At 39.7% G+C, this 17,598-nt stretch overlaps 1 protein-coding gene across 1 annotated transcript in view; it reads right to left on the bottom strand.

Moving 5' to 3' along the window:
• Positions 1–14,928: 14,928 nt before the first annotated feature.
• Positions 14,929–17,598, bottom strand: part of Dthd1 (death domain containing 1) — a 45,177-nt gene continuing 42,507 nt past the window's right edge. The window contains exon 9 of the mRNA XM_013008990.1: positions 14,929–15,587. Coding sequence (XP_012864444.1) covers positions 15,268–15,587 — 320 coding nt within the window. The 3' untranslated portion in view covers positions 14,929–15,267. The remainder of the gene's footprint in view (positions 15,588–17,598) is intronic.

Raw genomic sequence — 17,598 nt, 5'->3', positions numbered from 1 at the left:
ATTAGAATTTTCTGTAACTACAACATTAGATTTAAGAAAGAACAAGCACTCTAACAGGACAATAAAATGGAATTCTAAAGTAGCTTAGAGCCAAGAAAAAAAATAATGATTTGTTGGGAACACATTCTTCTTGGTAAAGACATGGGTGAGGCGCTAGAAAAAGCTAAAGGAGAGAGAGGAGAATGTTGTTCTCTGTCAACAGACCTCTGGCAAAACATTATCTCAAATAAAATCTAAGTGATGACACCCTAAGTCTTTGAAAGAGAAGTCTTCTACATAAATTCTCCAATAATTTTCTCTCCCCATGTATCCCAAATACTCCAGATCTTTGGGACCACCAAAAGACCACCAATAAGACGCAATTCACTTGTTCATTTATTTAATTTTTCAACAAGTATTTATTATGTGGATCCAGAAACTATTCATAAAAGAAGTTGAAATTGGATGAAGGATATATGAGGCCAACGGAGTATCTACAAGTCTCCTTACTGCTCTAGCAGGCTCCAAAAGACAGTTGCTACAAATGTAATGCATAGTTCCTGAGCTACCTGTGGTCATGAAGTCCTTCTGGCTGGATCTTAGGTAAGTCATTATAAAGGATATAGAAATGTGTGGAGGAGCCAGGTGCTGGTGGCTCATGCCTGTAATCCTAGCTACTCAAGAGGCTGAGATCTGAGGATTGCACTTCAAAGCCAACCCCGGGCAGGGAAGTCTGTGAGACTTTTATCTCCAATAAACCACTAGAAAACTGGAAGTGGTGCTATGGCTCAAGTAGTAGAGCACTTGCCTTGAACTGAAGAGCTGAGGCACAGCGCCCAAACCCAGAGCTCAAGCCCCATGACCTACCAAAAAAAAAAAAAAAGAAATGTGTGGAGGAGCTACCCATGACACTGAAGTATCTATGATTGATGGTGGTCATGCTGTTGTATACTTGGAGAAGCTGTCTAGTAAAGTGATGAATTATAGAAATCACAAAAACAGTCAAATGGTTAAATAGAAAAAAAAAGTCAAGAAGTACAATGAATTTAGAGAGGTGGTCATTGTGAGCTGGAAAAGCCATGAAAGAGGGAGGGAGAATTTTTAAAATGGTTCACTTGTGTGGGTCCCTTTAAGGAGGCTAGCATTCCAGTGGAGGGAGGTAGCACGACAAAAGGCCAGTAGTGTCTTTGATATTTTTGAGAACAGTGACTGGGCTGACTTCCCCAAGAACATTCTCCTTTCAACTGCAAATAAGAGATTTTCATTTCAGCATTACACACCAAACCTTGCAGCTTTTCCTTCAAAATGCAAAAAAAAAAGTCAAAGCCACCAAAATCATCACAGCCTCCTGTAATTCATTGTTATCTTCCTCCAAGTGCCACCTTTTAGTGTGGCAGCCAATTACATTTAAAATTTGCTGTTATTAATGATTTTTTGATTATAGCCATTCTAACTGGGGTGAGGTGGTATCTCAATGTTGTTTTGATTTGCATTTCTTTTATGGCTAGGGAGGTTGAGCATTTCTTCATGTGTCTATTGGCCATCCTTCTTTCTTCTTCAGAGAAGTTTCTCTTTAAGTCTTTAGCCCACTTATTTATTGGGTAGTTGTTTCTTTGAGGATTTGTTGTTGGGGGATTTAGACTCCACATAGAGCTCCCCTATGACCCAGCAATCCCACTTTTGGGCATTTACCCAAAGGATCACAAGATCATACCAAAGCTACCAGCACAACTATGTTTCTTGCAGCATTATTTACCATAGCTAAGATATGGAACCAACCCAGATGCCCCTCAGTAGATGAATGGATCAAGAAAATGTGGTATATATACACAATGGAATTCTATGCCTCAATCAGAAAGAATGACATTGCCCCATTTGTTAGGAAATGAAAAGACTTGGGGAAAATTATATTAAGTGAAGTAAGCCAGGCCCAAAGAAACATGGTTTCCCTTATTTGCAATAACTAGTATCTGTCTAAGACAAGCAGAAATGGTCAGATAAGTTGATGTTAGGCAAAATGAACCCCAAGATAAGGACTCAATTTTTTTTTCTTGCTTTTGTTTCTAACATATTTATAAGATATTTCTTTGTTGCTTTGTATGTCCCTCCCCCACAATATAACCCCTGTTTTCACTGTATTTGATGTTGGTATAATTTGTGGAGGGGAAGGGAAAAAACAAATTGTTTAAATAGGGATACAGGTGGACCCATTGCAACAATGAGATGTACAAGATGTTGAAAAATGAAATTTACAACTTTGGAGCCGGAGGGGGTGGCGGGGGGGACAGGGGTATGGGGGGGATGGAGAGGAGGAAGATGGGAAGGGATGGGAAGGGGAAACAAAGTAGGAGGCAACAATGCTTGATAAAAAATGTACTTATTACCTTGCTCATGTAATTGTAACCTCTCTGTACGGATTTTCCCAATTAAAAAAAAAAAGGAAAAAAATGGCTTAGTATTTCCAAAAAAATGTCTAGCCTCTTCTACCAGGTATGATATAAAAGAAACTTTTTTTTTTTTCTGGTCCAGTCACGGGCCTGAACTCTGGGCCTGGGCGCTATCCCTCAGCTCTTCACTTCAAGGCTAGTGCTCTACCACTTGAGCCACAGTGCCACTTCTGGCTTATTTTTTCTGCTTATATGGTGCTAAGGAATTGTACCCAGGGCCTCATGCATGCAAGGCAAGCGCTCTACCACTGAGCCACCTTCCCAGCCCTAAAAGAAACTTTTAACTTCCTGTTCAGATATCTATGGTGGTAAAAAAGTAGAAGACCAAAGAGTCTGGTGAAGGAGGTTTCGACTATATCCTGTCTTTTAAGGCTCTTGTGAAGTGTTATTTGATATAGAAAACAAAGCACCTGGAAAGAAATGAACTGATAAACCAGATAATGAATAATATGAAGGAAACATATTCACTACTGCTTCTCTACATTTCTCATTACTTTTATAATTATGCTCTAATTTTTTTTAAATTTTGCATTGGCCCTAGTACCTTTTTTGGCATACTAGGCTAAATACTGTAAATATGTATCAGATTGGTCATCCTATTTAATTCTCAATTCCTACACAGATGCTAACTTTCTCCACCTAGCGAGGGAAGAGCCCTTCCCTCTCTTTCTATAGTGAGAAGAGATCAGAGTACAGGATGGGTGTACAGACTCTCCTCCCCCAGCGACAAGCCACAGAGAACACACAGAAATTCACTAGCGAAATGAACACTCCACCAGAACAGGGGCAGAGTCATGCTCTTCTCTGGGTTTGATTTATTACTGTATCATCACAACCCTGTGGTGTAATTATTGTTGTGCAGGATTGTGTGGGGCACATACCCTACACTATAAAGTAACACACTGAGGGACTGGGTGAAGATGCTTCTTAAGGGAAGGCATTTTTTATGTCATTGTATCTGAATTCAGCACAATATCTGATCTTCAACTGGACGGTATTCAGTAACTACCTCAATGGGAAACAATTACCGAATGAATGAATGAATGAATGAATGAATGAAGTAATACCAACTGAAGAAACTACATTGTCCAAAAGCAATGGACACCATGTTCTCTCCTTACCCATGGTTTTGCTTTCCGTGGTTTCAGTTTCCCAAGGCCAATTGCTATCTGAAAATATATTTTTTTATAGAATAGCTTTTGTATTTTAAATAGTTGATATTTCAGCATATTTTGATAATTACTTTATTATTATTTAGTTAATCTCTTACTTGGGAAGATTGGCTGCAGTGGCTCTATTCCCAGCTACTCAGAAGACACAGATTTGGAAAAAAAAACAACCTACTGTTTTTAGTGGTTGTAACTGTCTTCTTTTTCAAGAATCCAGGGAAACAGTAAGTATAGATAAAAGGGGACTATGATCCTTACGTTTTTCTCTAAAGTCTCTTTGAATTAAGCATATGTTCAAAATGTCAATCTCTTTATGGACTCCATTGTCCCGATCTGTCCAGTTGAAAGTTTCCCCTGCCTGGTGAGCAGTGTCCTGAGGAAACCCTGTTCTCCCACCCCATGAATAAGGCTGTACTTTCCTATTCTGCTCACAGCGGGGCACGGTAGGTTTGTGCATATGTCATAGTGGGGCATAATGCAAATGTTACCCCAGGTGGCTCTTATCTTGCCAGCTGCCAAGAAAACATCTTTTCAGGGTCCAAGAAGAGATGGATATGTTTTCAGTGTGTCTTGGCATGCAATTGTCAGATTCATGAACAAACTAGAAACTTCAGCTAAGACAAACAATGAAGACAGAGTGAGTGTCCTTCCGCAAAGTGAGGACCACAATCCGTCTCCGGCTTCTGTCAGAGTTCAGGTGGAGCTCATTCCTCTCCTTACTTGCTTGGCCTTAGCAGGAATTCAGATGTTTTCCTTTCTATAGAAGTCATTATTCTAGTGCCCCACCTACAGCTGTTAGGTTTCTTGTACTTTAACGATTTGTATGAAAACATTGACATTTAGGAGTTTACTTTTACTATTTTCTTTTCTCTCTGTCTCTTGCTCTGTGGGTTGTGTGTGTGTGTGTATCTGTGTGTGGTGTTACTAAGAATTGAGCCCAATACCTTGCATTATATACTAGGCAAATACTCTACCTCTGAGGAGAGACTGAGTGGGAAAAGTCTTTATTGTACTGTTGAGGGAGCCAAAACTAACTCTATTTTTAATATACCAGCAGTTTACCCCCAACCCCTGAGAATCAAAATACTGGTTCCTCACAAGCTCCCAGGGTCAGGAAATATTCTGTTTGTTGAGACCCCAGGAAATTTGGAAACTGTTTGGAAAGCCCTTATGATTGTTGTGATAAGGTGTATGATGTGTAGCCCTGTTTGGTTATCAATAGCCCAGACAAGATCTCAATAGCCCAAACAGGATCTGAGCCCTGTTTGGTTATCAATAGTAACACAGCCCAGCCATCTTTGCCCTTACAGGAAGGAGTAGCCTTATCTCTGCCCCCACGAGTGAAAATATCCACCTGCTTTGTGTGGGGATCCCCAAATTTGTGCACCAATTCAACCAGAATGATAGGTTCATTCTAACAGATACTATGAGATCGACTATAACCCCATTGACCACTGACATAAATATGCAATCTTTGTATGTGTGCTACAATCCCGTTGGCCACCTGTGTGTGCCAGGCTTGATCACATGGATTTTTCCTTTAAAAACCCTAGCTTGTGGGCCGTTCGGAGATGCAGTTTCAGCTCCCGAGTCTGTGTTGCGTCCCTGGCCGGTCAGCTACCCACTTCCCCAATAAAGTCATCTTTTTACATGAGGCTGTCTCTGAGTGGTGGACTCTTTTCCCCATAGCAGTACAACTAACTTGTAAATTCCAAAGAATTGGAGAGATGTTGGCTGGTGTGGTGGCTCTAATCTTAGTTATTTAGTAGGTACAGATCAGGAGGATTTTAGTTTGAGGCCACCCTGAACAAAAACCATGTGAAATTGCATCTCAACTGCTATAAAACTGGTGGAACAACACAAATGTATCATACTCATGGAAAGCATAAATAGGAGGCTCACAGTCCAGGTCAGCCTGGGCATAAAGGTATGACTGTCTCAAAAATAGCCAAAGCCAAAAAAAAACCCGCCTGAGTGGCACAGGGGGGACAATATCCCCCCCCCGTATCCCCCAGTCTCTGATAATTGCACTTCTGAAGGATCTACAGTAAGCTAAGTAGAAAGCTAAGTTCCACTTAGGCATTTTTAGGAAATCTGAGTTACTGTAAGACCTCATTAATGCCCCGTGTCCACCTCCCTTGGCACAGAACCATTACTCCAGAGGGGAAGCTTTTCCCTGCCTTATCTGCCTGGCAGATTCTCATACTTGAGTCATGCTTGCTCCATGTGCACAAACCTAATATGAAAAGGATTGCAGGCACATTGTAGCCTGCAGTAAACCCCATACCTCTCTCTATCCTGGCACTCAGTACAGTTGAATAGTGAAGCAGGTAAGATGGACAGAGATGGACAGATGGAAGAGAACTTCTGTATATTGGAGCCAGCTTGTCCTCAACACATGGTGAGAAGAAATGTGATCTCCTGAACTTGTACCAAGATCCAAAGATACAGGATAGACACGTTTTTGTCTAATCCTTAGACACCTACAATCTAACTAGTAAGTGAACACAATGAATAATCTACCTGTCTCTTCTCTAGAAATATTTCCTATAACTAAAAGAGCTGAAAATCTGAGCACTTCTCTTGAGCTGGAAATCAGCCAGCAATAAGTAGGAAAGATGACAGACAGAAAATGGATGGCCTTTCTTCCTCCACCATGGTACTAGGATCAGCTCAGATGAGGTCACTTATATGGTACCCAGGATTAATGAAAACCGAAGCAGAACATTCCCTGAAATCAGCCTGGGATCATTGCCAGGTGACCTGGGAAGTGTTCTATAACTGTGAAGGATAGTCACTGGCCTTTTTTCATACACATTCCTCCCCCACAAATCCTAAGCTACAAAATGAAACTTTTAGTGGCTATAGATAATGTCAATAGGCTGTATAATTCAAAAGGCTAGAAGAAAGGATTTTTAGTACTTCACCAGGAAGAAATGATGAATATTTAAGGAGATAGATCTGTTTCGCCTGATTTAAATGTTATGCGATGTACAGGGATAGCAAAATATCTCGCAGTACCCTGTGAGTAGGTCACTGTTGTTAATGTGTTTGTGTGTCAATGGAAAACAAGTTTAAATATAACAAAGAAGTGAAATTAGTTTATTTGATGTGTTGTTGCTTTTTCCCATCATAGCAATGCCTTTTACTCACAATTTGGTCTTAAATTTGAGTTTCACTGTTTCACATAAGAGCTTTTCATGAAAGGTTATGAAAAAATTGCTCCCAAATAGCAGCTTTACGAACAGGCGACTGTAATAACCTTTGTAACTAAAACTGAGAGAGCCCAGGAAGGTCTCTTCCTCATCTTACCACCTGAAACATGTCCATGAGTCTGGATTTGCCCACAGAACCTATGTACATTCATATTAAAACTTCCAAAAGGCCCCTTATTAGAGTGATAACACATCATGGTACCAAATCAACTTCAACTTGAGGTGGCCGGGTAAATGGCACAAGAGCTATCATGACACAATCTCTCTCACATTTTCACATACTAATTCACAGCAGTCATGGTCTCCAAAGCCTTAGGAGAGATTTAGACATCCATCACAGTGATTCAAATCATCCTGCAACATAAACTATTTTTCTCCCAGCTCTGGGTAGATTTATCAAGAATGCTAGAAATCAGGAGATTTACCTGCTTATCTCAATATTATAAGGTTATGTCTGTGACAGCTTGGGATGATCAATAATAAAACATTAAAGTGGCCCTAAACTTTGAAGCTAGTGTTCTGGGAATCTTCTTTCCACATACTTTTCCAAACTTTTCCAAACAACCAAGTAAATTTAGCATAAATAAATCAAATGAAAAATGAATCTCCTTAAAGAAATCATTGTTTATTTTCCATACATTTTAGCAAAGCAACCTTTGGCTATAGATACATTTAGGCATACAAAAAATCTTTTAATTGTGCATGAAATTTTCTATAGAATATTAAGGTCAATTCTTTTTTTAAAAAAACTTTTCACTAAAGTTATGAGAACAGCCCAAATAAAAAGAAATGTCCAAAAACTATGTAGCCAATACCAAAAATAAAAATAGAGGAAAAAAGTAAGAGAGGAGTGGAAAGGTTGTTTTGTAAAAATATATGCATGGATAAAGACTATAATATTGAGAAGACTTTTATTCCTACTGTTCTCTACATGGGAAAATCTTTTGAATAGACTTCTGAGTTTTGCATCAAAGAAAGAATGAAGAAGTCTAGTCTAACTGCCCCAGAGAATGGGACGTCACTGTAGATTTTCATAAATAGCAATGTCTAAATTAAGTGATTCATGCCTCTGGGGAAATACCTCATGCTCAAAGTCATCTATTATGGGTGGATTAAAACTGCTACAAAATCCCACTCACAATCAACAAATGACACAACTAGTGTGTATGGAAAAATTAGTATAATTCACAGAGTATTATCTTGCAGAAAAGGGGATTAAAATTGCAACTATGAGCTCTGAGATTCAGAAGGAAGTTTAGCAATCTAATGGCATAATAATTTCTCACCCTTGTTTTTACACCCTGTTCTGTACTGACTTGACATTATTTCTTCTTTCATCATACTTTCCTAGCTTCCATCATACTTCCCTACCTTTCAGAAAGTATATGGAGAAACTTCCTGACGCATCTCAATATGTGCTAAGTCTGACATAATTTAACTACTTCTTTGGCTCAGGGCCAGTCTCAGAAGGCTTAAGTGATGGCATCAGGTGATTATGTGAAGCTATGGATAGGAAAAGATACAAGGTCAAGTTCTATCAAACTAGTGTCAAAAATCTATTTCCTCATGGGTATTGAAATGATACCTTGTTTTTTGCCGATCTATCTGTATTCTACACTCAGATCCTTGCCAAATGGTCTCTTCATACCTCCACTAGATTGTCCTCCAAATCTCTCTGATCTCCCCAATGGATCAAGTCAAATCTACTATGATGATCTAGTTCATTTAGAATCATCTTTTATGTTTAGCCAATTTTATTCATCTTGTGGAAATTTTACTGTATTTATCACTTCAGGGTGTGAAATCCTGGTGATTAAAATTTCTTTCTGTCTGCTGCAGGATCTTAGGATATGAAGAGAAAATAAGTTTGAAATCAGAATGATGAAGTTGTAGAAACAGAAATTTAGGAGGTATGGATCATGTGATAGGAAAGAGTAGAAAGAGCCAAGTGAGTTCAAGCCTCAGTACTAACACCAAACAACAACTTAAAAAAAACATAAATTTATTTTTGGACTTATAAAAATGAGCACTTAAATATTCATTTACTTACTTGTGAGTAAGTGGATACGTGACTAAGGGAATGTACAAACAAATGATGTACACATATCATGGCTCTGCTCATTTCACAATATTGAAACTTGGTGATTTGACAGTCAATATATTGGTTTTTTTTCTTTTTTTTTACACCAATGTGGATAATGAGTGGTTCATGTATTTTCCTGCTATGTGCTACCAGTAGGCTCTGGCTATGTTCTAGGCACCAAGGTTCAAGCTGAAAACCCATCACTCCCTAGTACATTGCTGGTAAGGCAGTAAGAGAGAAAAGAAACATGGTGGACTCACAATATAGCTCTTCAAGCTTCTATGTAGATATGACTCTCATATATCATTGCATACTTTAGATCACATGACCAAGTATGCATCAGTGGAGTAGGAATATATATCCTCCCACAACAAGGAGCAGTAAATATTTTCATATAATCCATTGCATTTTAGAAACCATCCTTGAACATCAACTGTTTTCACTTGGGTTGCTTTACATTCAGGAGCTTTTTGGTCACTATGACTGTAATGTTGCTTTATATTCTTTAAGATGGGCTGCTTTAGAAATAGATTATCATAAACTTACAATGAACAATGATATTCTGGGGAAAAAGAACTCATTGGTAAGCAATAATCCCAACCCATAAATCTAGTTGTATAGCTGTTAACCACTTTTATTTATTGGGAAACCATGCCAATATCCATGTTGAGAATACTTCAAAAATTGAATGTAATTCTTTAAAAATCAGGTCAATTAATAGCACTCATTGGAAAGTGAAACGAGTTAAAAGTGTCTTTACTTTGTACTACTATCAATATTTTATCTTTTCAAATGCTATTTACTGGAAAATATACATGGTTCCAATGATCACTATTATATTGTGTCATCGTTGGAATTGCAAGGAAACAAAAATATAATCTAACATGGAGATTTCTGCACATGCAGAAATTTCTGCATATTTTATTTCTTCCTAACAAATAGGATTTTTTTTTAAGTATTCTACAAATTTTTCACTATGTAGAGATTTTGTTAAGGTCCTGAATGTGTTCTCAATTTTATACGGGACAGATGTGCCCCCTTGTGGTATATGTAAGCATTTACAGTGCCTGTAAAACTTCAGGCTGACAGGGAAAGGAGTCTTTCAGGTAAAGGAGGCTTCCAAGGTTTGAGTCCTTCAGTGTATGTAGAAAACGTATATAGAAATGTAGAAACTTTAAAAGGAATATTTCAAAGGTTTTAATATGCAAATACAATGGAGAATGCTTTTTCAGTGAAACAATCAAAAGTATTCATAAGATGTAGGTAAGTATGTTATACCGCGAGAAAACAGAGAAGCCATATTTTGAGAGGTAGAATGAGGATTCTTTATTAGAAGGCCAGCAAATGCAGGCAGACTCCTCTCATAAAGGCCTGCGGCCTCACCAGTGCACTTAACAGTCAGAAAACTGAGCTATGGGAGCTGGAGAAGAAAGAAAGAACAGAAAAACAATAGCAACAAATCAGATCAGCTCCAATGGCAAGCTGAAGTGGGTCACCAGGAGACAGGAGACAATACCAGGACATGGAGACAGGTAGCCTGGTGTTCCCAAGCCTGCACTGGTCAGGGCTTAAATAGGGTCCGGGTCAGGGGACAGGGTCACAGGAAACTCAAGTGTCTTAGGAGTTCAAAGCACAGGACTGACAGGCCTAGTAATCTATTGTCCAAGACTCTCCCCCTGCTTATAGGAATTCAGGCACGCCCATCTCCCGGAAGGTGGGACTTCCCCTTCCTCCCCCATGAAGACAAGATGGCACCAGTTAGACTCAACTCCCTATCATGCATCTTGTGGCCAAGATGGTGCCAACCAGATCCAGCCTCCCTACTTCAAGTATAACAATCAACTCCTAGTGCAATCAGCTCAGGTGTGCAATGATCATAGATTCTTCTCATTTCCTAAGTGGACTGGAAGAAGAGTTTCTCTTCTGAGTGACTGCTTCAGCTCCCACCCTTCTTAGTCAAGTGAACAGTTAAACTGCCTCTAGTGAACTGTCTCAAGAGAAAAATCTTCATATTTAGCCCAGGACAGAGCTTGCTCTATCTCAAGTTCCTCTCTTCTTGGCCACAAAAATTTTTAAAAAAATCAATGAAGACAGGGTTCTGGATATAAAGGAGAACATGTCTTTTAAATTCCACGGCTAGAAACCTGACTGGAGGCCAGGACTGCACATACAAGGTCTTCAGATCCAAAGCCAAAGATCCCATCTTAAAGGCCCGAGCTTCAATCCGGTGAAACTGAATTGGAATGGACATTCTATGTTTCTCCAGATCCATAAGATTAGAAAAAGCTCTTCTCAATGCTAGCTGAATTTGAAGGGCTTTGGAATGCTGATTCCCAGGACCCAGTCCAGGTTAACTCAATCACAGTTTCTCAGAACTAGTCCCTGTCCTTGTCATCGTCTCCTGCTGAGTCTAATAGACAGCTATATGAAACACTGAGGAGAATGCAGGAGGACCACACAGCTGACCAGCAGGAGAGGGCTGCCCAGGACACAGCAGAAACACCACAGACTTGGGCTTCCTGAATCATTTTAGTGAGTGAGACTGCACTCTAGTAGCCAGAAGAATAGCAGGTGTCCATTAAACAAACGCAAGGACAGAGTCATGTTCATACCTGGGAGCTGGGTGGAGCTTATCTTTTTAATAGTCTCAAAGCAGAGTTGTGTATAAAGGGGTCAACTTCAGGTCTGCCCTGCAAAGTGCCTCCAGAGTCCTCTTTCCCAGGAGGCATTAAAGTGAAGAGAGAAGGGCAATATTGTATCTAGAAACTCTTTATCTAAGGCTCCAAACCTCTGTTGTAAATTGAGAATGCATTTCCAAGTGACTTCAATCTTCCAGACAAGAAAGGAACATTTCTTTCTTACTGATATGATTTCCAATAGCAAAGTTGCGGCCTCGTGTGACTTTGGAGAACAAAGTTTGGCAGTGTGTAAGAAAGCATTAGTCACTCAGAGAAGGAGACATTTTGTGGCTTCAGTGTGGTTTTTCGGAGGGGAGAGGGAGGGAGGGGACATTGATTCTTGTTAACTGGCTTTGTCTGATTATTTTTGTAGCTTGGTGAATGGTGGGATAGTTATTATCTTTTCAAGCATGGTACCTCCCCACATTTATTTTTGCAATAAAGATGGAACAGGAAAGGAAGTTCATGTCAATACTTAAACTCATATATTAATTCAACAAAGAATTATGTATCCAGTGCCATACTGGATAAATTTGCTGATTGGCAAAACTCAAGGCCCTGTTCTCATGCTGGTTGCCCACAACACTAGTAAATAAGCAATTGCAACAGTGTTCCAAAGTACAGGAACTAGATTTGGGAGAGGGTACAACAATAAATCCAGTCCTGATAATTCAGAAACCTAAAAAACAAACATTCTCAAGGTTATGGGACACAGAAGACTAGTGAGGAGCTTAGAGACTGGCCAAGGGATAGAATTGAAAATAGAGCCGGGCGCCTGTGGCTCACACCTGTAATTCTAGCGACTCAGGAGGCTGAGATCTGAGGATCACGGTTCAAAGCCAGCCTATGCAGGAAAGTCCGTGAGACTAGTTTTATTTATTTTTATTTATTTATTTTTTTGTTGGGCGTGGGGCCTGAACTCTGGGCCTGGGCGCTGTCCCTTAGCTTTTCAGCTCAAGGATAGCACTCTACCACTTGAGCCACAGCACCACTTTCAGCTTTTTCTGCTTATGTGGTGCTGAGGAATTGAACCCAGGGCCTCATGCATGCAAGGCAAGCACTCTACCACTGAGCCAACTTCCCAGCCTCCGTGAGACTCATCTCTAATAAACCACCAGAAAACTGGAAGTGGTGCTGTGACTCAAGCACAAGGTGAGCACCTTGAGCTGAGGAGCTCAGGGATAGTGCCAAGGCTCAGAGTTCAAACCCCATGACCGACAAAAAAAATAGAGACATTTCCTCCCTTCCTCCCTCCATCCCTCCCTTCTTTCCTTCCTTCCTTCCTTCTTTCCTTGTTTTGGCTTTTACTTTTGTTTTCCAGACAAGGTCTCAATACATGACCTAGGCTGGACCAGTTGAAAATAGAGTCATCTTGATTATAACATAGGCTATAACTCTATCTGATATCATGTAATTCAAGTTGGAGTTTACCTATTTGTAATATAAAAATAGAAAAGAATGAAACTTTCATTGAGTGTAGGAGTTCTAAGTAATAGAGGTCCATCAATAAACAAAAAAGACCAGTAGACTAGCACTTGAATACTGCTCAGAAATAAACATTCATTTGCAAAACTGTAACTAATATCCATAATAGATAATTAAATTATGTACAAGGTAGGTAATAAGTATGGGCAGAGCTTTCCAGTGGAGGGGTCTGGGAAAAGTGGTGAGCTGAGGACTAAATGTAATATCTGTGACAATATGCATACTACACAGGGACGTTCAGATGAGATCACAGAACAGAAGCAATACTTGGCTGGGTTGCATCAGTCATATTTCATTCCATCTACAAAACAGTCCTTCTAACTTCAAGGAGCCTGAATCTGGACAGTGGACAGCAGAGAAACTTTTCATTCTACAGCACAGCTCAGAACTCTTCACTGAGAACACTTTAGAACAAGCCATCAGCCTTAAGCAGGTTAACATTTCTCATAAATATTAGTAGCAGTGGAAACAGTTAACCAAGAGCCTTCCTAGACTTGTAAATGCCTAAATTTCCTTTAGCTTACTTAATTTTCTTTCATGTCCTACTTTAAGTCAAAAGTTGAGTGAAATAGTTGTCACCACCCTCACTTTTCCCCTAACCTTCTGTGCAGACCTGTATGGAAAGACTTTTGCTTGTCAGCCCTTTGAAGGCTGCATTGGTGTGCTGAGGTCTGTGTTGAATGGCCAGCAGATCTTGAGCCACTTTAAGTTAACAACTGTAATTTCTAAAGAAAAAAAAATCTATTCAAAGTGTCAATAACATCCTACTGAGAAATTGTGGGTTAGATAAGCAGAACTTGGCCTACAAAATTTTGCCATTCTGCAAACCAGATTCTGATGCTCTTGAAGCTTACCTTCCTTTATTAAGATATATATTATACATTATGCTAAAAAACTTCAGAAGAATGCAATGTGATTTTATTTTGTGTACTCTTAAGCTACATTAAAAACAGTCACTCAGTCAAATCAGACATTTACACTCCAAGTACAGTTCAGTAGTTAATTAAGATGACTATGATTCAATGTTATTGGTTTGTCAATTCCAAATATATATGTTTGAACTCTTCCACTTATAAAGCAGGGGGCTTAATAATTAACAGAATGATGACAGTGATGGGTACTTATTAGTGTGACACTGTGCATAAGTTAGCTTTAAAATAGAAGATCATTCCTACACCTCTCTGGTAATGATTTCCAAGGCTTAATTGCTACATTGTCTTGAATATTCAAGGTTAGCTTAATTGTGGCACATTATCATTGTTATGTATGTATCTGAAAATAAGGAGTATGTGTATTTGCTAAAAGATAGGTAAAGAATGTTCATTGGGGACAGTGGCCAGGCCCTGAGTTCAAGCCCCATAACCAACAACAACAACAACAAAAAGTTCACAATAGGAGTGTTTATGATAGATGAAATCTATTCAAATACCCAACTACAATATAATAGATACGTAATTTTTAGTATATGCTGGTAATGTTATAGTTACTATACAATAATGAGAAGGAACAAAGGCTAGTGACATGGGATAATATGGATGGATTTCAGCAGAATAAAGTGGAATTAAAAAGCTAAACATAAAAGAGTATCTCCTTCATCATTCTACTTTAAAGATTTCCAAAAACAAGTAATGCTGAAATTAATTACAATATGTCTATTTAATAGGCTCCTCTACACTTAGGAAACATCCTTGGCTACTGACATGTACATGAGGCCATGTGCTGGTGGTTCAGGCCTAGCATCCTACTTACTCAGGAGACTGAGATCTGAGGAACATGGTTCAAAGCCAGCTTTGGCAAGAAAGTCCGTGCATCTCTCATCAAAAAAAACCTAAAGGGGAGCTGCTGCTCAAGTGGTACAGCATTAGCTCTGAGCAAAAAGAAACTCAGGCACTGGGCTAAGGCCTGAGTTCAAGCCTCCGGATTGGCATGAAAAGCAAGGAAACAAAAGATGATGTCAAGGAGGCAAGGTCTCCTGTAAAAATAATAAAGTGGGACTGAACTCAAAGCTAGGCACTATGAGAGTAAGAAAGCTTGTTACCCAGCCAGGAAGTTGCACGCATGGGCAGGAATGTCTTCAATTGTCTGATTAGTGCTTTCCATAGCCTATGAGCCAAACAGAGTCATTTCAAACAATCTTACTTCGAAATTGATTAGGAAAAAACTGACAGAAAGAATCTTTAAAATTCATAAGAGCAACATCTTGCCTTCTACTCAAGTCACCAGATCGAACCAGGGCTGGAGCTCAGTGAACACTTTGTTTTCCCACTTGAATTTGAGCTCTTCTGCAAGATCGCTCCTGCCCATCTTGCGAAGATGACGAGCCAGAAGGCGGAGTTTGTCGGTGGCTGTTGGGAGTGATCTTTTCCAGAAGCAAAGAAGTTCATGGATCTGTTCTGTCAGATCATTAGGATGCTTGAGTTTGATGAGTTGCACAGTGCTGCGGCGCACAGGGAGAGACAGGGTGAGGGCCTCGGGACCTTCTTCAGAAAGCTCCTCTGCCAGCCAGTGCAGCAAGTTATTCCAAAGGGCCTCTGTAGTGCAGGAGCAACAGTGTTAGGAGGAATACAGGACTACCCAGGTAGACAGCCAAGAGCCTTTGAACCACTGCCATTATTTTGCAGTGAGAAAACAGAGCAGCCACATTTTGAGAGGTCTAATTGGGATAATAAGGCAGGCATCTGTAGATGGACTTCTGGCTCCAAGATCTGCAGGCCCAAATAAAGCCCACACTAATCTTTTAAAAACAGCAATTACATGCTTGGGGTGGAGACCAAAGCAGACCTTATATGGACATATTCAGGTAAAAGCTCAGGTACCAGCAGAATTTGTCCATCTAGGGAAGATAAGCCTCACCCTTCCATAGAGAGGATATGCCCTCAGCCTTTCCATATAGGGGAAATCTTAAAGGCCAGTCAGGGTCAGGTGATTCAAGCCATTTAGGGAGGTAATCAAGGCAGAATCAGAACCTGCAAAACTTTCCTAAGGCTATGACATCTGCATTTCTCTGAAGCACAACTCTCCCAGTTTTCCTTGAACTTGGTAGGTATCTGCATTCAATGAATGGCTTCTCTCACATCTAGGCTTTCTAGCACTGGGTGGAGAATTCACTCTATCTGGCAAGAGGTATCAGGATGGCTTCAAGAAGTTACTTAGATTCAACCTCCTTACTTCACCATTACTGAGGTCATCTTCTGAGGGTGCCAGCCATTGCAGAAGATAGAGATGTTTCTGAAATGTTATGTCCCTGAGAATTAACTGGGCTCTATCGAATTGTTGCTGGGTCACGTATCTATAGTCTAATTGAGAAGGATTGAGGAAGGAGCAACACAAGCTTCCAGAGGATACTGAAGCTAGGGGTCCACAGCCATCCTATGAGAACCTCTATATCACAGGATATAAGTCCAAAAACATATTTCTTTTCATTAAAGCTAGTGTAACCAAAACCAATTCCGAGCTAGAACACTATTTTAAGGCAAGCATCAATCCAGAGCCCTGTAGTTTTACAGTTTTGGACACAGTCAAAATGAATACCAATACAATCTCGTTCAACAACAGACAACCAAGGATCAATGAACTAAGAAAATCAAAGAAGGGGACCAGAAATCAATAGGTATAGGGAGAATTGTGAGGAGGAAATAAGATTAGAGCATTATAGGGAGAGAAAGGAAGAAAGGGAAGACAACTAAGACCTAAATTCAGAGGGTGGAAAAAGAGAGAAAGAAAGGAGAAGAAACAAAAAAAAGAAAAAAGTTAAAATGAAAAATGAAAAGTTTAAAGAAATTATAATGCATAATGAAATAATACTACAATTAAAAGAATTAAGTTTCAGATCACAACAAATCAAAGGAAGGTTGGACAAATGGGATTGCATGAAGTTGCAGAGCTTCTGCATGGCAAAGGACATAGCCAGCAAGATCAATAGAAAGCCTACAGATTGGGAGAAGATTTTCACTATCCATACAACGGACAAGGGTCTCATATCTAAAATATACTTGGAACTCAAAAAATTCAATCCCCCAACAACAAATCCTCAAAGAAACAACTGCCCAATAAATAAGTGGGCTAAAGACTTAAAGAGAAGCTTCTCTGAAGAAGAAAGAAGGATGGCCAATAGACACATGAAGAAATGCTCAGCCTCCCTAGCCATAAAAGAAATGCAAATCAAAACAACATTAAGATACCACCTCACCCCAGTTAGAATGGCAAAAATCAAGAACTCTAATAACAACAGATGCTGGAGGGGATGTGGACAGACGGGAACCTTACTGCATTGTTGATGGGAGTGTAAACTTGTTCAACCACTTTGGAAAGTAGTATGGAGCTTCCTCAAAAGACTCCATATAGAGCTCCCCTATGACCCAGAAATCCCACTTTTGGGCATTTACCCAAATGTTCACAAACAAGACTACACTAAAGCTACCAGCACAACTATGTTTATTGCAGCATTATTGACTATAGCTAAGATATGGAACCAACCCAGATGCCCCTCAGTAGATGAATGGATCAAGAAAATGTGGTATATATACACAATGGAATTCTATG

This window comes from Dipodomys ordii, unplaced genomic scaffold, assembly GCF_000151885.1.
Source record: "Dipodomys ordii isolate 6190 unplaced genomic scaffold, Dord_2.0 Scaffold8, whole genome shotgun sequence".
NCBI classification, from domain to species: Eukaryota; Metazoa; Chordata; class Mammalia; order Rodentia; family Heteromyidae; genus Dipodomys; species Dipodomys ordii.
This window is presented reverse-complemented; position numbering and strand designations above follow the sequence as displayed.